Raw genomic sequence first — 19622 nt, 5'->3', positions numbered from 1 at the left:
TGCTGAGTTATGATGCCAAGCCACAAATCTGCTTGGATATTGTTCCTAGGTGGGCATGACTGTCCTTCCCACCAGAGGAGATGTGGGGCCCTGGAGCTGTATGAGGGCAGATGATAGGCCTTGGCCAGTCACAGCAGATATTCCCAAGAGCTCTCCCTTCCAGTCCCTTTTGCAGAATCCTGAAAATCAGTTTCACTAAAGCCAATCCTATGTTAATGTGGTTAGTTTTGGGGGATTGCATCACCTTGCTTGGGCTGGGGGAGTGGGTTCCAAGCCAAACCCAAATTGTAGGTCTCTGCTTAGCTCTCTTCTTGGCTCTGCCTTGTGGAGCCAAAGGCATAGCCAAGAACACATGGCAACACACAGTCAATGACCCCTGGATGGATTTTGGTGCAAACAGGCACTGCTTTAATGCAACCCCAAGCCTGGACAAATGTTTCTGCAAATGAAGGAGCAGGATGCTGCTCGTTGGCATCTCACCCTGTGTTTGGCTATCCCAGAGAGGCTGGCTGTTCAGATCCAGCCTCTAGTGAGTGACTGGCAAATGTCCCACAGCTGTCTAGGAGGATGGGGAGTGTTTGGGGGGAGCCAGAGGGACCGATGCCACCACACAGAACATCTCTCACTGCTTGCTTTTTTAATAGTGTTAATGCTACAGATGCTGCCAGTGCCTTTCTGCCCGGCCTGAGTTAAGCCTCACAACAGCCTTGTGAGGTAGGTGAGTGACACAGGCGGACACCAAGCAAGGGGCCAGCATGCAGGCTCTCTTCATCCCCTCTGACCTGGAGGTTTGGTTTGTTTATCCCAAATTCATTTCCACATACATGTTGCAAAGTGCTCTCTGCTCCAGGCTGACAGCAGTGAGTCAGAGGGCCTCTCCTAAAGCACTGTTCCCAGGGAAAAATCCCTTCCCGCTAACACATCTGGCATTTGATTAAAGTTATCCAAGTCCTTGCTCTGATTTCCATGGCTGAATTCCTGTGCTCCAAACATGGCACAGCAACTTTCCTGCTGAGAGTAATCCTGGCTCACCAGAGGAAGCTGAGAAGCTGCTCTGAGGGGCAGAGATCTTCCATGTTTCTTTCAGGACACAATCAAATGCCTTTCTTGGAGCACAGCAGTTTCACCAGTGAAGGCAGGAGGCAGCAGAACAAGCACCAATGTCACATAAAGTTTATGTCTTTTCACCCACGTGTGGGCAGGCTATTCCCCTAGAAAACAGCTGAACAAGCACAGAGGGAGCACTGAAGAAAAATTAGGGCTCTCTTTAGGGCACAAGTGCTCAGCTGTCATTCTCAGGTCACCCAGCCCAGGACAGATAGTGTAGGCTGAGGCCAAGGAGGGAGATAAAAAGAATAATTTTAGAGCATTAGGGTTGAAAATATACCTGTGTTGGAAATTTAAGCACAGAATGTTCTTGGGCAGCAGGTTAAAACCTCTTCAGGTCCAGGCATGGAGTAAGCAGGGCAGCAGATGAGTTGTTCTCAGTCAAGAAAGGGTGTAGTGCAACTTTCATGTTCTAAAGCTCAGCCGGACAGATGTGTGCACTGGCAAATGCCCTCCTGACACACACAGCCATGTTTCCTGGGGATTTCACATGAAGTTTTGCCAAGTCCATTCTAGCACTGCTATTTTTGCACTTAGCAGAAGGAGTAACAACCCAGTGTGGGCACAAGAGGTGAGACACAAGGCACAAACAAGTGTCAAAGAATCAGTATTGGCCAGGTGAGGCAGAGAGCTTACACTAAGCCAGGCAAAGCAGGGAGCCCTCCTGCCACCCAGGAGTGCCAGGGGAAGGTGTCTGCCTCAGCCCTGGTTGTAGGGAACAGGGAAGGAATTGAGAAATACCAGGGATCAACACCTTTGCTCCAAGAAGCAACAAACAGGAGAAAGAGGGCAGAGGAAACAAAGGGAGCAGGTTCTGGAGAAGACCCAACGACTTAATTTAATAACATTGCCCCACTCGGGGCAATGGGATCACTCTTCTTGGCTTTGCATTGGGACCATTTACATCTGTGGAGCAGTAGCAGCAGGTGTAACTGCACCAAGTTAGTTTAAACAGCAAATCCTCATTTAAGCAGTATCAGCTTGAAGATTACAAGAAGGTAACAGTATCCAAAATACTGGGGCATGTTTCCACTTCTGGGTTGTCAGAAGTGCCAAGAGACAGCCTGGCCTTGGAGGGGGATTTTGACACATACAGGTTACAAACCAGAGTACTCTCTTCCGAGGTTCCCCCATCAGCTTCAGCCTGCGCAAAGCAGCTGAAAAGGGCAGGAGTTCCAGCTAAATAAGGGCTTCCTGGAGAAGCAGGAGCCAAGGTGAAGCCTTAGCCACTAGACAACTGTGTCCTGCCAATCTGTTGACTTAAGCCTAACTTGGATCTCCTGGTTGGGACTGGGCAATGTCCTGGGTAACAAGGACCTGCCTGGCCAATCCCAGCAGTTGGGAAGATGCTCTGAGAAGGAATGAGGGACAGAGTAAGTGGAGTTGAGCTCCAAGATACTGCCCTGGCACAGTCCCATATTGGCACCACCACACTCCATGGCTTCCAGGGAAGGTCTTGCCACACTTTGGCTCTGGCATGGCACCATGCTGGGCTCAGTCCCTTCGCTCTGTAGGTGTGCACATTTCTTGGCATTTCACCTATAGGGACAATGGCTGCAGGTCCCCAAAGCTACCTCTGTCTTCTGGGTCCTCTGAGACCAAGAGTAATACAATCTGTCAGGATTCCACTTCTTCAGTGCTGGTAACAGCCAGCTGCTCATGTCAGGATGCTTTACACTGCATTAACACTGTGCTTAAATCTGCACCATTTACACTGGTGACACTGCGGGTCCCAAGCTGTCCCATGTGCCCTCTGCCTCCTCCCTTCCAGGGGGTACAGTATCTACTTGCTACTATTTCATCAGAGCCTTCATTGTTCTCCCCAGAAACAGCCCTTTTTTCCCCCACCCCAGCCCCTCATCATTCCTGCTAGGAGCCACTCTCCTTCTCAAGATGGGCTTCTCGATGTCCACTGGGCCTGAACACCCCTCGCCCTCTTGGTGCTCTGGGGCAGGAACCACGCTCCTGAACTCTGGACTTCTCCCATCTTCCACAATCCCAGGGCCTATGGTGGCCCTGCCAGCTGGGGGCAGCTTTGTGGTCACTGTGATTGAACATCAGATTCTCCTTTTTCCTGCCCTGGGCCTCAGTCCCCTCCTCTGTGCTCCATTTCTCATGGTGCTCCTCTTTCAAGTCCACAGTTTCTGTTGCTGGTGAGGGGTCTTCATGGCACAACTCCTTTCTTTCAGCCAAGGGAGCAGCCCTGCTTCTACTATGAGGCCTTGAAAACTCCTGGCTGTGCCGTCCAGCAGGTCTACGCTCTGGTCTCTGGCTGAAGACCCTGGGCCCCCTGGAGCCATGGAGTGGATGACAGGCTTCATCTCCTGGTTCCTGCGAGCCACTGCACAGCTGCCTGCCCCGACCTCTGGAGCCTGGCCTCTCCCCTCTGTGCCTCTCCCTCTTGCTCAGTTGCTCTCTGGGCACAGCAGACCTCTCAGGCCGCCCGAGTTCCACCCTGGCCTCTGATGCCCCAGCTGGCTCAGGAGCCAAGGCTTGGCTGGGCGGCTGGGGCACGTCTGCAGCGCGGGCACTAACCGACAGCTCAGAGGCACTGGCTGCTTGGCCTGGATCCACAGCAGCTGGAGGCTGAAAGAAAGAAGCCACCGGTTAAGGAAAGGACAGGGGTGTCCCACAGCAGATGACAGTGCTTGGTCCTGCAGCCCAGAGCCCCTCAGCAGCTCTCTGCCCCCAGTGCCGTACCGCCTGGAGGCTGATGAAATACCGGTTCCTCTCTGCCTCGGGGTCGATGATTCCCCCTTTCTCTTGCTGTCTCTTGAAAATCAGGCGCAGTTCTTCCTGGTGCTGCAGCACCTTGGCATCTGGCCTGTATGGCTCCTGAGCAGAAGAAAGCAAGGGTAAGGGCTCTCTCAACACCTAGCATGGATAGGCAGTGGCAGGGCTGGGAGCTACTCCCCAAATCCTTTTTTGCACAGTTCCAGGCAACCTGCTTCCTTCTTCCACATTGACCAGGCCTACAGAAGCATGGGAAATCCCTGGGCAGAAGTTGAGCATCCCAGTGGAGACCTACTTCTTTACTGCTTCTGCAGTGACTGCCTTGGGCCATCCTGCTGTGAGGCAGGATGCAGAGAAGCTACCATCAGGTTACTCTCCTGACCTGGTTGTATCCCAGTGAGTGCAGGGACGTCCCCCATGGCAGAATCACCTCTTCCCCAGCACATCTGCTCAACTCCGGGCTATACAACTGAACCTGCTCTCTGTGAGCTGCCCTTTGGATGGGACATCTAGGAGGACCTGAGAGAGCGTGTGCATGCATTCATCCCTTACAATGTCCCAGTTGAAGCTACCCAGTGAGGAGGCACAACTGGGCAGTTGAGTCCCCATCTCTTACCAGAGGATGCTGTGGGGGTGGCGCTGCCTTCAGAGCACAAAGGTCGTAGACCAGGGTCTCCCGGCAGACAGGGCACTGCACACCAACTTCCTGTGGGGAGGCAAGAGATAATTGCAAACCCTGTCGGTGATCCAGCTCATGCACTGCCCCATAACACCACCCTGGAACTGGAACAGGGTGGTCTTCACTCTTCTGCCAAGGTAAGGAAGCCCAGAGGGATTGCAGCAGCATGAAGCCTGGCATCTCAACAGTTGCTGTGGAAGGTGTCTCCATATGAGGCATGCTGGAATTTGTGCTCCAGCAACTGACTGCTTTCCAAAGCACCCCTGCCAACACATATGGCTTCAACATTTACAGTCCTCAGCCTAGGATCTATTTTTTTCTGCTTCAAAGTGGAGTGTGTCATCTAGGCAGCACCTCTTTGAAAGGGCTTGTAGGAAGGAGTCTTTGATTTGTTCCATGCTCAGTTATGCTGTTTGCTCTGCAGCTGACAACTATCCCAACATGTGCTAGGCAGGTTTTTCACCCCAAAACACAAGTGACTGTGTTTATTTGCTGCAACTGCTCACAGTTCAAGGACTAGGACTAGGGAAGGAGCTCTCTTTTCTAACTTCTGTGGTTCCAGAAATCTAAAAATGCAATTCCCTTATTCCCTCACAGAGCAGGCACTGACCCAGAAATCCAATAAACCAACTTGTTTGGTTGGAAAGGGCCCTTGGCGATAACTTAGTCTAATCTCTCTGATTCTGACGGGCACTATGTCCCAAAGAGGGTGATACAGATGTTACAAGGGCCTTTGCAGGGGGCCAAGAAAGGAGGCCCAGTACCTGTTTGGGGGATGGTGCAAGATGCTGCTCTCTCTCCTCCTGCTGCATGAGGATCTCCTCCTCCATGTGCTGGGCATAGCGGGCCAGACAGTGGGAATGGAAGTAGTGGTAGCACTGGGTCTTTGTGAAGGCTTCTTTCTCCTGTCAAGAGAAAAGGAATCCTTTGAAGGATTTCTAAGCAAAGAGTTGTGTAACCCCCAGCTGAGCTGGGTTTTCACTTCTGTGTTAGTGGTATCCATAGGGGACTAGTGCTAGTGCAACAACTAGTGCTTCTGTTGGGCATCTCCACTCCCTCAGTAATTACTAGGATGCTGCTTCTTGTTTCAAATGTTAGAAACACTCCTGATGTCAAGATGCCAAGATTTTATGACTGATTTCTCTGCATGTGTTTTTGTGTAACCAGCATTCTTCCCATCTGATGTATTCTCCTTCCTAGACAAGTGCTGACTTTCCTTGCAACCCCAGTAAGGCCTGCTCCCCTGTCCCATCAGAGCTCAGCACCTGCATGGATATGTTTTAGTCCCTCCTGACCACCTGTGTGCTGAAATTCAGGAGAGGTGCAGCCAACACAGGGAAACTGAAATGCACCATCAACTAGCCCCAGGGCCTATGCTTCTTTGGAGATGCTCCAGCATCTCTAACTTCTGAAGATTATCTAGAGGTCGATGGGAAGAGGAGCATGTATTGCACTAGGAAGGGCCCTGTGCAGAATGAGAGGCAGGGGGCTGCTGAGGTGCATCTTGGTCCCAGGCTGATATCCAGCATCAGACTTCCTGTTCTCTTGCTTCACCTCCCAGTCAATTTGTGGGGTCAAGAGACACAAGCCTACCTGGAATCCATAGAGGCAGATTACACACTGTCCTTGAGGAATATTGTTGTCAGTGAGGATCTCCTTTCCCTTCTGTGAAAGCATTAAAGCAAATGTTTTACACACTGGCCTGCCCATGGACTCAGGGATGTCCCACCCCTAGGGCATTTAGGGTTCAGTATGTGTGGCTTGTCACACCCAATCTCCTCACTCTCACCTCGATCAGTTCATAGAGCACCTCTGTCCCCAGCCTGGCTTCAGCAACACTTCTGAGGGTCTGGGAAATCCTACAGCAAAACAACAGAAATCCTTAATGCAAATTTAGCTATACCTTTTCACTGTCCCACATATCTGCCATCCTACCACAATAAGAGGAAAAAAGAGAGCACTGGCCTTCAGGCTTTGCTTGGAGCACAGGATGGACACACATGCATACACATATTCACGTGCTGTCCAGGCTCCCCACAAGCCAGTGCACAGGAAGCCCTTTTCATGACAGGACTTGCAGGAGCAGATTTGCTGATGGCCTCAGCTTGAGCTCATCCAGCACCCTTTGGTTTTGGTGAACCCCAGGCTTTGTTTATCTGACAGCAGCCCCTGAGTAGGTCTGTTGGAAGCCACGTCCTCTCGTACTGCTGGTAGGCACCAAGGTCTCTACACACATTCTACTGCACCAAGAACCAAAGCACAAAGGCAACAATAGGCTGCCAAAGGACTTGGATCAGTCCCAGCTCTATCAGGGCAGGACCAGCAACTTTCAAGGCCCCACGAATTCAAATAACATTTCAGAGGGACCACAGGGAAACAACCACAAAATGGACCCCTCTGTGTTAAATTCGGCACCAGTGGCTCCTGAGAGATTTAGGACAAAGTGATTTAGGGACCTGTCCATCTGCTAACCAGACATGGGAAGCCACGTGAATTAGAGAAGCCTTGTCCATCAGTTCTGCCTCCCGGATCTCTGGAGGAAAGGACTGCCACTCCCCACCCTCCTGGAACTCACTTTTGAATTTGCTCATCTGACAGCCCCCGCGGATTCCTGATGGAGATCTCTGGAGCTTTATCGGGATACTAGAATAAAAGAGAAACACCCAAAGCACGACAAGGAAGGTGGAGAGGCCCGAGGCCAGGAAGTGCAGGGGCACGGGGTGTGCGGGCAGCCTACCTGAGGGGGCACGGAGAGCACCAGGGTGAAGCGGACGTACTGGGAGTCCTGGTCCTGGGCCGTGGCAGGGTGCAGGGTGATGCTGATCTCCCAGGGCTCCCACCTGGAGAAGGGGCACGTCGGGGTGAGGAGGGCGGCGCGGGAGCGGGCCGGCCCGGGGCTGGGGAACGCGGGACGTACCTGCCAAGGCCCCGCGCCACCTGCAGCTCCTCCAGGTAGATGGACTCCAGCACCTCCACCTCCGGCGGCAGCGCCCTGCGGGAACCGAGCAGGCGGGGGTCAGACGGCCCCGGCGGGTGGGGGTGCGGGACAGCAGGGTGCGGGAACGGGGAAGGGTGCAGAGAGCGGGGAAGGCACGGGCGCTGTTACCAGTCCGTGGCCTCCAGTCCCTCAGCGGCCGCCGCCATCTCGCCGCTCGCCCCGGAAGCGGAAGCGGAAGCGGGCAGCCCGTTGCCAGGAGACGCCTCGGCGGCGGGGCCGGGGCGGGAGCGGAGCGGGGCGAGTTCATCCCGCAGCGGGATTGCTGCCGCCAGGGCTCGGGGCTCGGGGCTCGGGGCTCGGGGCTCGGGGCTCGGGGCTCGGGGCTCGTCCTGCCTTGGGGCGGGGGCGGGAGGGACACTCGCCCAGGGGAACGGGCGCCGGGTGCAGCCCCGTGGCACGGGAAACGCTGCTCCTCACTGGCCCCTTCGCCTCGGCAGCTTAGCGGCCCCGTCCCGAGCGATGGAGAACTACCACGTCCTGGAAATGATCGGCGAAGGGTCCTTTGGGCGCGTGTACAAGGGGCGGCGGAAGCACAGCGCCCAGGTGAGTGGAGCGGGCTGGGGCTCTGCTCTGTGTGGCCGGAGCTGGTTTCTGGTGCCTCTTGGTTTCTAAGGCTCTGCCAGGATTTTGGGACTCGGTTCCTGACCAGCTCCGGCTGGCACTAAGTCATCTGGATTCAAGAGGTATTGGGAACGACCTCAAGATCTCAAAGCAGAGCCAGCACTAAATTTAGATCCTCTGAAACTCCCTAGACAAGCACCCCACAGCTGGTGCCTGGATATTACTAGGATGAATGTTTTTTCCTCTTATCAAGTTGAACTTCCCTCTGTTTCAATTTGTAATCCCTGTGTTGTCCTCCCACGTGCTTCAGTCCCCTCACCATCATGGGTCTCTCTGCTGTACCCATTCCAGCCTATTTATGGTTTTTTTTTGGGCCAAAAACCTGGCCACAATATTCCCAACATGGTGCACAAGATTAGAAATAAAGGTCAATAATCACTTTGCTGCAGTTCCTGACTATTGATACAGCCCAGGGTGCTGCTAATGTTCCTCATTTCCAGGGCACACTGCTGGCTCATATTAGGCCTGCTATTCACTAGCATCTTGAGGTCCTGTCCCATGTTTCTGAAGTCCTGTTTTTTTCTGTGTTCACTGATTTCATTTCTTTGCTTTAAATGCCAGAGTGAAAAGAAGTGTGAGCACTGGTATTGATGTGCAAGGGCCTGGGGAGAGCCCTAGGTCCAAGGGGCCCAGTGAACAAATGTCTCGTTGTTCTATTGTCTGTGTTCAGCTGGAAAGTAGTGAGTCCTGTTTGGGTTAAAAGCAGCCTTTGCCAGGGTGAGCCTGACCAGTAACCTGGACTGATCCCAGATTTTCCTGCTTTGAAAGGTGGTGGCCTTGAAGTTCATCCCCAAGGTGGGGAGGTCTGAGAAGGAGCTGAAGAACCTGCAGCGGGAAATTGAGATTGTGAGAGACCTCCATCACCCCAACATCATCCAGATGCTTGACAGCTTTGAGACTGCTAAGGAGGTGAAGGGGACTACTCCAGGCAAAGGCTTTTGCTTGATGGGGGCAGGGGAACAAGGGCTGTCCCCTGCTGTTGCAGGGACATCTTTCTCAGGAGATGTTGTTGACTTCATCCCAAGGTCTGGTTAGTGTTTTCCAGACACTTTAGTATGTGCCATGTGGGGAGCCAACACCTGTGTGGCTCATATCATATACAAGATCATATACTGAGATGAAAGAGCTGACCAGGGACTGTGTGATGTAGGAGGAGTGGTTTGAGATCAAGGATGAGGGTGACTCTTCACTCAGTCTCTTCAGAGAGTGGCTTTTCACTGATTTAAACTCTCATGGATAGAATATGATAAGAGAGGTTTGAAGACTGTTCTGTGGCACATGGGAACATGAAATAGTCATTGGACAGCAGATTCAAAATGAGCTCAAGGGAGTGATTCTACCCACTGGGCTTGGAAGTACCATTCTGGGCTTGTCCTATCCTTCCCTCTTCCCTTGTTTCTGCTGGCTGTCTGAGATATGGACAGCTACAAGACCTCTGCCAAGTGCCAGGTCCTTGCTGCAGTGCAGCCATGGGAGAGCTCTCTTCCCTTCCAAGTCTCAGCCTAAACTGATGGACTTTACATGATGACACCCCAACACCTCTCTCAGATTTCTTACTCTGCTCTGTCCTGGTCCCCAGGGCCTGATCTCACCATGTTGCTCTTCCCTCCAGGTGGTGGTAGTGACTGACTACGCAGAGGGAGAGCTCTTCCAGATCCTGGAGGATGATGGGAGTTTGCCTGAGGACCAGGTGTCTATCATGGCAGTGGCCATGCAGTGTTTGCTGCAGGCTGGAGAAAACAGGACTTGTGTGCCTGCAGGCAGAGGGTCTCTCTCTGCTGTGAGCCAGGAGATGGCAGGAGGATGAGGGTGCTTTACCTGGCAGAGCTTCTGAAAAGGATGGAGAGGGGGCCAGGTTGGCACTGTGGGACAGTGAGGTCCTGCAGAGACCTCAGTTTCTCTGTTTCCTTTACAAGGGCCACAGCCCCAGACTGCTTCCTTGGCTATTAGCCCACTCTAAGAACCTGCTGGCCCACAGCTGGAGTTGGTCCCTGCCCCAAACAGGACAAAAGTAGAAGCAGTGTGGGAGCCAGGCCGTAAGGGACCTGGCCTCTGTGGTTGTGCCAGTGGGTGGCACTGTGTGACACAGGGTGAGGCTTCTGTGTCTCTGACAGGTCCAGACCATCGCTGCCCAACTCATCTCTGCTCTCTACTACCTGCACTCCCACCGCATCCTGCACCGGGACATGAAACCCCAGAACATCCTGCTGGGCAAAGATGGTGTTGTCAAGCTCTGTGACTTTGGGTAAGTGCTAGGGGCCAGCTTGAGGGGGATGCTTGGCCATGGAGCAGCCAAGGAGTTTCCTGGATGCTGTAGAGGAGGACTGGGGGAGTGCAGAAGAGGGCCTGGATTCTTAAGCAGAGAGGAGAGATTTTTGTCCTCCAGAGGGAAGAAGTATTGGTAAACTCATAGGGAACTCCCTGAGAGCTGCAACAGATGTTTCAGCCTGAAGTTGTGATCTGTGCTTTGCTCTGAGCAGGTTTGCCCGTGCCATGAGCATCCACACCATGGTGCTGACGTCCATCAAGGGCACCCCGCTGTACATGTCCCCTGAGCTGGTGGAAGAACGGCCGTATGACCACACAGCAGACCTGTGGTCTGTGGGCTGCATCTTGTATGAGCTGTTTGTGGGCACTCCTCCCTTCTACACCAACAGCATCTTCCAGCTTGTCAGCCTTATCATCAAGGACCCTGTCAAATGGCCTGTGAACATGAGCCCAGTGTTCAAGGTAAGGGCCGAGGTCCTGTCTGCAGGGTGAGATCTGTTAATGCAGTTTTGGCCTCACCTGCTGCCCTGGTGGGTCCCTCTTAGCTTTTATGTCCCCTAACAGGGACTTCAGAAAACAGGAAAACAGTGAGAGCTGGACCTCCTGGAAGGGGAATCCTTATCACTGTTACCAAATGTTTGCTGTCCATAAGCTGGGACACTGGGTCCAGCAGCAGAGGAGTGATTTATATGGGAAATGTCTTCCCATTTGCCCTAAGCAGTAGAGCTACTTGTTTTCCAGAGCTAGACAGGAAAGGCAGGTCTCCTAAGTGCCTCCCTCAGTGGGGGAGGCTGGTGGGTACATTATTCTCACTGGTGGGTGCTGAACATGTGTCGGTGATCCTGCTGCTCTGCAGAGCTTCCTTCAGGGATTACTAATGAAGGACCCCCACCAGCGCCTCTCATGGCCAGAGCTACTTTCTCACCCCTTCATTGCTGGACGGGTTATTGGTGAGTATTTGCTCCTTTTCCAAAACTGTCCATGTCTATTTCCTTCTACTACTGTCTGAAGACTGGGAGGACCTCCCTGCCCTGCTGTTTTTACTATCCTGGTGTATGCTTCTCTCTCTCTGTTTTTCCCAAGCACTTACTCCTAGCTCCTGCTCCTGGTCTTGCTATGAGTCCGTTATGATTCCCCTGGGATCTCAAGAGAGATCACTCTCTCTGTGTCCCAAGGGAGAGCTGCTGCTGAAGTTCTCCTCTTGCCTCCCCAGTGATTGATGACACAGAAGAGCATAGGATTTCAAACCCCTTCACCGCCAAGCTGACACCAGAGCTGCAGGCCCTGAAGGAGCAGCAAGTCCATTCCATGGCCCCCAGGAGCAGCCAGTCCAGGATCCTGAGAAAGGCCCAGCAGAAGATGGTTGAAGAGACACAGAAAAAGGTGAAGAAAAGTGTAGGGTTCCCCTGGCTATGTCTCACAGTCAAGGCAAAGGGGGGGCACTGAAGTGGGTCCTGGGGGGAAACACAAGAGTACATGGGTCAGGCTGGAGTGTCAGCAACACACAAGGCAGGATGTGAGGTGCTCATGGTGGTGGAGTTTAGGGGACTTATCTGGCTGAGTAGCCCTGCCCTGACCAGACTTCTCTGCCAACACCAGGGCCAGCTGAAGGCAAGTGATGCATCTATGAAAGATTCTGTCAATGGACATCCCACACACAGACCCAGAGCAGCATCACGGAAGGCAGCCCCTGAGGAGAGGGAGCCACTGGCTGCCTCCAATGAGAAGAATCCATGTCTCCTGCAAGGAGAGAGCAGCACAGCAGAGTGGGAGTTTGAGGAGTCTCCTCCCAGTCCAGGGTGAGGGAGGCAGAGGCTGGGGCAGGAGGAAGAGGAAAAGGAATGGTCTTTCACTGACTGTACTGTTTCCTTGGCCAGGCAACACAGCCTCTCTCAAGATTACGAGTGGGAGTCTCCTGGAGCAGGATCCCCTCCACAGGCTGGTGCTGGCAGGGCAGAGCCCTGGAGCAGGCACAGCATTGAGGCCGTGGACCTGGAGACTGAGGTAAGATGGTGTCTTGAGTGTGGACAGCAGGGCCCAGTCACCAGGGGCTGGTACAGAGCCCCTGGGATTGGCAGGTGGCAGTCCCTGCCCCAGGTGGCACCAGTCCTCTCTCCTCCTGGCTAGGAGCTGGAGAGCGATGAGGAGTGGCAGCACCTGATTGAGGACACTGAGCCCTCAGCCATGCAGCTGAGTGTGACTCTGAGCCTCCTGAGGGATCCAGCCTTCCAGCACCGTGTCCAGGACCGCCTGGCAGACTCTGCTCAGCAGGTAGGTGATGACTGGCCCAGGCAGCTAAGGCTGGAGATTTGGATGCTGCCTTCTTCATCAGGATTAGGTTGGAAACATATGGAGAGTCCTCCGTCCAGCCAGCAAAAAGATCCTCTGCTTCTCCAAAAGATCCTTTGCTTCTCAGCCAAGTGCACAAGCTCTTTTGTGCTCTTGGCTTACCTTATCTGCTTCTCTGCTGTCCCCTGCTGAATGGGTCAAAGGGCTGCTCCATGGCTGGTGGAGACACCAAAACTACTGCTCATTATAAGCTCTTCTTGCTTCTCTGTGCCCAGGTGCTGGAGGGGATGTCGGAGGGAGCCTCCCATCTTTGTTCTGTGCTTCATGTTATGGGCAACCTCCTGTCCACCCAGTGTGATGCTGAGCTGCTGGACCACTTCTGCCAAGAGCTGAATGTGCCTCTGGCCCTGCTGTGTCTAGCCAAGCAGATCCTGGAAAGTGATGTCACCAAGCAGGTGGGTATAAAACCCCAGAGAAATATGGGTGCCTTCCAGCCCTGCAGAGTGCTGGTGCTGAGGAGGTTCTGGTGTCCTGCTGGATCTGGCTCACAGGTTCTTCTTCCAGGCACCCTTGAGAAGGGGGAGGTTCTGGTAGGGAAGGATCCTGTTGTAGTGGTGTGGGGATAGCCAGTAGACAACCCCTATTTGTGGTTTCTTTCTGGATTCTGCAGCAGCCCTGGTGTATTGCTGTGCTGACAGACATCCTCGTGGTGACCAAAGTTTATTTCAGCAGTGAATGCAGCCTGGAGGAGAGTGGGCAAAAGGACAGGTAGGGACAACCTCCTGTTCCCTGAGGTCTCTCCATCTACTTTGGGGACCCAGCAGTAGATAGAAGGGTGGTGTTCATACTGGAGTTGTCTCTGTTGGGAGGCATCATGGTCTAAGCACTTCATGCAAAATTGCTGTGCTCACAGAGAAGCACTTTCCTTGAATGGGACTAATTAAAGGAAAGGCACAGTTGGCAAGTTGACAGCACAGTCGACTGTGCTGCCTGCTGACAGCAGCTCACAGTGTGAGTGTGTGCTGCCTGCTCCATTAGCCAGGGCCATGTCCTCACAGCAAGGGGCCATGTTTCTCTGAACTCATCTGCCCCTGCTGCCCCCTCAGTCTGCAGGAGAGTGCTGACTGCTTCCTGGCCCTGCTGCCGGAGCTGTTGGCTGTGCCAGTCGACAGTGAGATGAGACTCTGCCAGCAAAGCCTCCTGGTAAGGGTGCCCCCATCTCCCTTCTCCACACCCTTGCCCCCAGGGACAGAAGCTATGGGGTTGTTCGTGTATGTTGGTCCCTGAAATTCCAGCTCAAGTCCTTCTCCCATCTCTGCTGTCCTCCCACAGCTTCCTCCTGTACTGTCCTTCTCTTCCCTCTCAAACTCAGTTTGCAGTGATGGCAACCCCTGTGTCTTCCCCAGTGCTTCACCCAGCTCTGTGAGAGTCTGGACACAGCAGATCCCTCTATCTCTGCACACTTCTACACCAGGCTGCAAGAGGAGCATCAGCCCCTGCTGAACAGACTTCTTCAGGGATCCATCTCAGAGCAGCCTACTCTTCAAGGTAGCAGTGGTAGCAGCTCATCACCTCTTCCTGGGGTTTCTTCTCCTTCCTGCCCTTGGGCTCCATCAGAGCACTGACAGCCATTGTAGTGCTGTTGCCCAGAAAAGGTGGCTAAAACTTATCCGTCCAGACCACTGCTAACTTGGGCTCTCCCCCTTCTCATGTCACAAGCCTGACTTTTTCTCTCTTGCCATCTGACCCCATCTTGCTGCCCCTCAGCACCTCTAGCACAATGACTCCCAAGCTCTGTCCCTGTGCAGGTGCAGCAGGGGAGGGCAAGTCAGCCCATGACCAGAGCCCATGTATGGCAGATCTCTTCCTGGCTGCATTGGCTGCTGCATGCAGCATCCCCCTGGAGAGAAACAGCTGTCGAGGAGCCAAGCAGCAGGTCAGACCAGCTCTCTGTACAGATGAGGAAGAGGTGTGGTCTCCACAGGGGCAGCAGCCCTTTCTAGGAGGATCTCTTTCTCAACAGTAGAGTGGAGGGCTGGTATCCTCGGGCTTTTTGGCTGAAGGGCTCATATTTGTGGGCTTCACCTTCCCAGCCAACCTTAGGATTGTAAGGATTCTTGAATCAATTAAGAGACTCAAAATTAGGATCTGAACTGTGAGATGGGCTAAGTAAAGAACTAGGCAATGCATGGAAAACATGAAGAATTCTTTTATTACAGTAATATGAACTGTTGGAAATGTAGGAGGGAAAATAGTTATAAGTTTACATTTGATTCTTTAACTGAGTCAAGGAGGGAAGCAGAGGAGGAATCTTATCTTATGACTGTGCATCAAAGCCATGCTCGGTCATGCAGATAGGCATCCCTTAGTAGACACAGGCAAGAAGCAGATGCTTTCTTTCATTAAATTGTTGCTAGCATTACCTCTAGTCTGTGCAGTGCTTCAGGTGCCCAGAGTGCTGATTTCTGGTTGATTTCTGCAGATTGCTTACACAGTAGCTGAAAAGCTCATGGAAGGAGAGAGCCAGCAGCTTGCAAGACTGCTGGGGAGGCTGGAGCACCCAGGCTGCTTCTTGAATGCCCTGAAGGTAATGGCCCTGTCCTTTTATCTGTCTCTGCTCAGAGGTGCCTGGGCTTTTGCTCTAGAATTAGGAACATGGGGAAGAGGAGCTGTGGGCTTAGCCCTCAGTGACTCCCATCTGCCTAGTGTCAGTTGTTGAACAAATGGGATGGAACCTGTCTACAGGGGCTGGTAGGCATCTCTCCCCTCTGCCTTGCAGATCCTCTATGCTGGCTGCCATGCCTGCCTGAACCTGTGCCAGCACCTGGGAAGGAGCCAACCACTGTGGGATTCCCTCATGCAGCTCTTAAAGGCTGAGGTAGGACTGACCACAGCCCTGGTGAGGGGTAGGAGTGTGGGCAAGCAGGATGTAGTAGGATCCACAGCTGGTCTGTGGGTTAGGGTTAATAAACGAGGTTTGTTTTGAGAAGTATTCTCTGACCAAGGCTGTTGTCGTTGAGATCAAGAGGAGAAGAAAGGAAAGTGAAGATAACTAGGAAAAATACCCCACAGCTGTGGAAAGTATTTTTAGAAAGGTTCTGGGAAGAATAGGGGTGGTAAAACTTTCTGCCAATGAATATTATGTTGACTAATTGTGACCAATGATGAAAATATAAACTGGGTAAAGGGTATAAAAGATGGTGCATTGTTGTAATAAACAGATATTAGGCTTCTGAAGTATGGTGTGCATTTTGTGTGCCTCTCTAGCAACAGCAGGATGCATTCCTCTGAGCACTGATGAATCTGTGTGGGGGTAGGAGTTTAGGGGAGTTTAATCTGAAGAGTGCAGTTCTCCCCTGCGGCCCAGAAACACCTCCTTCTCTCCTGCTATGACTCCTGTGCCTTTGGTAGGTCCCTGTGGTGGAGGTGACCCAGAAGGCAGCCTGTGAAGCCTCTCTGTACCTGCTGACCCTGCTGACCCTGCAGCTTCAGGCATCCTCTCCCAGGTAGGCACATAGTTTCACTTATGGGTGGGAGAGGAACGTGCTCTGCCCTGAACAGCCCTCTGTCCTGCACACTGCCCAGAGCTGGGAACCTGGTCTCACTGATCCCTCTGATCCAGACATACCAGCAGAATGCTGGGCAGTGTGGGTGGGTGCTGGGGATGTGATAAAGATGACCCAGTGCAGACAAGGAGGTGCTGTGAACCAGGGCTCTTCCTGAAACGCAGCTGCTTCCCAGCCTTGTGGGTATTTGGATGCTGCTGTTCTGCATGATATGAAGCTCTGGCAACATAGTGCTTCTCTCCTGCTCCCTGCATTTCAGGCATGAGGAGGTGGTTACCCTGGCTGTGGATCTCATCTCCCAGTCTCCTGTTGTGTCCCTTGTGGTAAGCCAACCCCCCTGCCAGACCCACTACTGAGAACCTTGCAGACCCCTGCATCCCATTTGGGCCTTACTGTTCCTCACTCAGGGTGGGATGAGGCTGAGGGATGAAGGGTCAATAGTGACCAAACAGATGGGAAAGTCCCAAAGGTGCTGAATTCTCCTTGTCCCACAGGGTGCTGCAGCATTTCTCCTGGCACAGCTCAGTCAGCATGGGGTGGCTTTGGAGCTCAAGAGAGAAAAGATCCTACCAGTGGTAACAAATGCACTGACAGCACCTGCTGAGGTATGGGATGGGGACAGAGAAGCTGGGGACCCATGCCTACCCCACTGTGGAGGTGTGAAAGATGGGCTCAGAAGGGTGCAAGTGTGATGCTGCTGCCCTCAAGCCCAGCACCCAGCTCCAGACTGTCTCCCACTCTCTTATAGCTGCAGCTCCCCCTGCCAATGGGTTCTGGTCTCTATGATGGGCTCTTTTTCCTCCTGCTGAAACTCCTTGAACAGGTACCAGTCTGGCTATCTCCTTTGCCTGGTCCCTTCCAAAAGTTGTGGTGGCAAAAAGGCCTGAATGCAGATTGGTAACGAGGCTGAGGGAAACCAGGGAACGGTGCAGTTTTGGCTGAGCTGTGCAACCCCATGATAATCACCCTACGTCCCTGCAGGGCTGATGGGAGAGTGGTGGGCAGGGAGGGGTGATCCTTGGGCACACTGTAGTGAAGGAGGGCAGAGATGCCCTGGGACTGACACTATTGAAAGGTGCAGCAGGACCCCTGGCCCATGTCTGTCTAGCCCTGACCTTCACAGAACCATGGGACTGGCAGAACCATGTATCAGAACCCTGGGGAGCCATGGAGGACCATGAAGGCCTCTGACATCTGCCTCTCTGCCTTTAGGAGGATATGGTCTTGGAGGAGGGCTTTGCTTCCTCAGAGCTATGGAGCCTGGTCTGGCATTGTGTTGCTGTGGTGCTTCATGTGGGCACCAACAGCGCAGCGCTGGAGGGAGACCCACCCCTAGGTGCTGGTCACCCCATGGCAGAGCCAGACTGGAACCTCCTCTCCCCTCAAGGTAGGAGCTGTTGCACAGCAGGGCATCTGCCCTGGACCCTGCTTCACATCCTGCCCTCAAACTTGCCCATGTCTGTCCCTGTCCACATCTGTTCCCTGTGACCAGGGGATTCAGGTAGTTTTTCTTGAGGATTGCAGTGTCTTCTGGGAGAGAGGGCTGGGCTGGCCCATGCTGTGCCCAGTTGGCAGCAGCTCAGCTGAGCTGGCTGTGGAGGAACAAAAAAGGGTGTCTATGCTGCAGGGAATGTCCCCTCTGGCAGGTGTGACCACCTGGGTGGAGATTTTCCGGTTTTGGCCAGGGAATCACAGAATCCACCCTGGAGCAGCTTGAGGTAGCACAGAGAGAAGTGAAGGGACTTTACAGCCTTCTCTAGCTTTGCCCTTCTGTCTGCTGTTTCCCCTGCAGGAACCCTGTTATTCCTCAGCCTGGCCCTCAGCGTCTTCACTCGTGAGTCCCACCAGTGTCTGTTTCAGCTCACCCAGTCCCAAGGTGTCCTCATGGTGACACTGAAGAGACTGCTGTCCCCTAGCTTCTTGGAATGCCTGGAAGAGATGTGAGTTGTGGCAAGGGCTGAAGTGGGCAGAGCTCAGCTGCTGATTGGGGCATGGACATGAGCACATCAATGGCTGAAAATTTCCTGACCTGGGACTTGCAGAACCTCTCCTTACTCCTTGGGAATGCCCTTTGTGCCTTGCCCTGGGGCTTTTCTGATCACCTCTGTATTGACCCCTCTCTCTTTTACAAATTTAGGCAAGCAGGAAAGGATGGGAACCCTGAGGTTGTACCAGATGTGGTCATCCAGGTCTGCCAGCTCCTCTCTTTCCCTTTTGCTCTGGATGTGGATAAAGACACCTTAGCACTGATCATAGAGGCTGTGAGAGACACCCAGATCCCTGCGCAGCTGCTGCAGGTACTCTCTTGGCCCTGTGCTCCTCCTTCCCCCCATGCTGTGGTGGGACCTTGCAGTCCCCAGTGCATGGCACCACTTCACATCATGTTGGCAGTCCAGTCCAGACAAGGATGTCATTTGGGTGCTATGCAGCCCTTGGAGAAGCCTGACTGGCTGCTAAGCTTGCGCTGACCTGCTGGCTGCCTTCAGCTGCTTGCTTGGCTTGGCTCACACGTGAGTGCAGTGCACTCAGCAGTGCTGTCTGTCCTTTTGCCTTAGGTCTGCGCTTGCCATCTGCCCTTCTCATTCACCGAACTCCCCATGGGCCTCTTGTGCCAACTTGTGGTGTCTGATACACAGGTCATAGACCAAGTGGTGAAGGAAGCTGCTGCCTCGGAGCACATTGTTGCCTTCTTGAAGTCTGTCTTGTTCTCAGACAATGTCATACTCACAAGTGACCTCCTCTCTCTCTTGACCCACGTGGCCCGGGTCTGCTCAGAGCACCTGCCCTTTCTCCAGATGATCCTAAACAACTCAGATGTGGTTGATGAGCCACTGACCTACCTGCTCAGCCACAAGCAACACCTGATACGGGCCAGAACCTGCAACTTGCTGGGCAACCTGCTCCGGCACAGCTTTTCCCCAGCGCTGCAGAGCCAGCCCGGCTGGCTGGAGAGGCTGCTGGAGTGCCTGTCAGACCCGGAGAGCTGCGTGCGCAGGGCAGCCACCTTTGCAGTGGGCAACGCCGCCTGCCACGCGTCCTGCCCTGCGGGGACCCTGGGCAGAGCCGTGCCCACGCTGACCCGGCTGCTGAGCGACACACAGGCCAAGACGCGCTGCAACGCGGCCCTGGCCCTCAGCAACCTGGGCCAGCGCGGGGCGGAGCTGCGGGATCTGCTGATCCAGAGCAGGGTCCCCGACCTCCTGCTGCAGGTGACCTGCCAGGACCCGCAGAAGACCGTGCGGGAGGGAGCCCTCGAGGCACTCCATGCCCTCAGCCAACACCCTGGGATCCAGCAGGTACTGCTCGGGGACCTCGGCTCCTTTGGGGGACCTGATGAAGTTGTGGGGACAAGGGTCAAGCT

At 53.7% G+C, this 19622-nt stretch overlaps 2 protein-coding genes across 3 annotated transcripts in view; one reads left to right on the top strand and one right to left on the bottom strand.

The window, feature by feature from the left end:
- Window positions 1-620: 620 nt before the first annotated feature.
- On the bottom strand, window positions 621-7681 carry RNF25 (ring finger protein 25). The gene is made up of 10 exons (XM_056496069.1): window positions 7626-7681; window positions 7437-7511; window positions 7257-7359; window positions 7095-7162; window positions 6309-6378; window positions 6113-6184; window positions 5284-5424; window positions 4457-4546; window positions 3808-3942; window positions 621-3693 (listed from the first exon to the last, which is right to left on the bottom strand). Exons 1-10 carry the CDS (start codon window positions 7661-7663, stop codon window positions 2977-2979), a joined length of 1509 nt encoding a protein of 502 aa, XP_056352044.1. The 5' UTR covers window positions 7664-7681; the 3' UTR covers window positions 621-2976.
- Window positions 7682-7901: 220 nt separating this feature from the next.
- STK36 (serine/threonine kinase 36) overlaps window positions 7902-19622 on the top strand; it is a 13706-nt gene continuing 1985 nt past the window's right edge. Inside the window, exons 1-25 of one of the 2 annotated variants that reach the window (XM_056496030.1) lie at window positions 7902-8060; window positions 8907-9047; window positions 9751-9828; window positions 10253-10383; window positions 10619-10868; window positions 11263-11356; window positions 11620-11789; window positions 12006-12205; window positions 12284-12410; window positions 12534-12677; window positions 12971-13150; window positions 13366-13463; window positions 13802-13898; window positions 14102-14243; window positions 14504-14631; window positions 15178-15282; window positions 15475-15573; window positions 16107-16201; window positions 16521-16584; window positions 16756-16866; window positions 17010-17084; window positions 17474-17648; window positions 18054-18201; window positions 18399-18558; window positions 18898-19557. In XM_056496030.1, coding sequence (XP_056352005.1) covers window positions 7977-8060; window positions 8907-9047; window positions 9751-9828; window positions 10253-10383; window positions 10619-10868; window positions 11263-11356; window positions 11620-11789; window positions 12006-12205; window positions 12284-12410; window positions 12534-12677; window positions 12971-13150; window positions 13366-13463; window positions 13802-13898; window positions 14102-14243; window positions 14504-14631; window positions 15178-15282; window positions 15475-15573; window positions 16107-16201; window positions 16521-16584; window positions 16756-16866; window positions 17010-17084; window positions 17474-17648; window positions 18054-18201; window positions 18399-18558; window positions 18898-19557 — 3756 coding nt within the window. In that variant the 5' untranslated portion in view covers window positions 7902-7976. Of the gene's footprint in view, window positions 8061-8906; window positions 9048-9750; window positions 9829-10252; window positions 10384-10618; window positions 10869-11262; window positions 11357-11619; window positions 11790-12005; window positions 12206-12283; window positions 12411-12533; window positions 12678-12970; window positions 13151-13365; window positions 13464-13801; window positions 13899-14101; window positions 14244-14503; window positions 14632-15177; window positions 15283-15474; window positions 15574-16106; window positions 16202-16520; window positions 16585-16755; window positions 16867-17009; window positions 17085-17473; window positions 17649-18053; window positions 18202-18398; window positions 18559-18816; window positions 19558-19622 lie in introns of both variants that reach the window. The other variant, XM_056496029.1, reaches the window with a different exon arrangement.

This window comes from Oenanthe melanoleuca, chromosome 7 (assembly GCF_029582105.1).
Source record: "Oenanthe melanoleuca isolate GR-GAL-2019-014 chromosome 7, OMel1.0, whole genome shotgun sequence".
Taxonomy (NCBI): domain Eukaryota; kingdom Metazoa; phylum Chordata; class Aves; order Passeriformes; family Muscicapidae; genus Oenanthe; species Oenanthe melanoleuca.
Note: the sequence above shows the minus strand (reverse complement) of the source record. Positions and strands in the feature narration are given on the sequence as shown.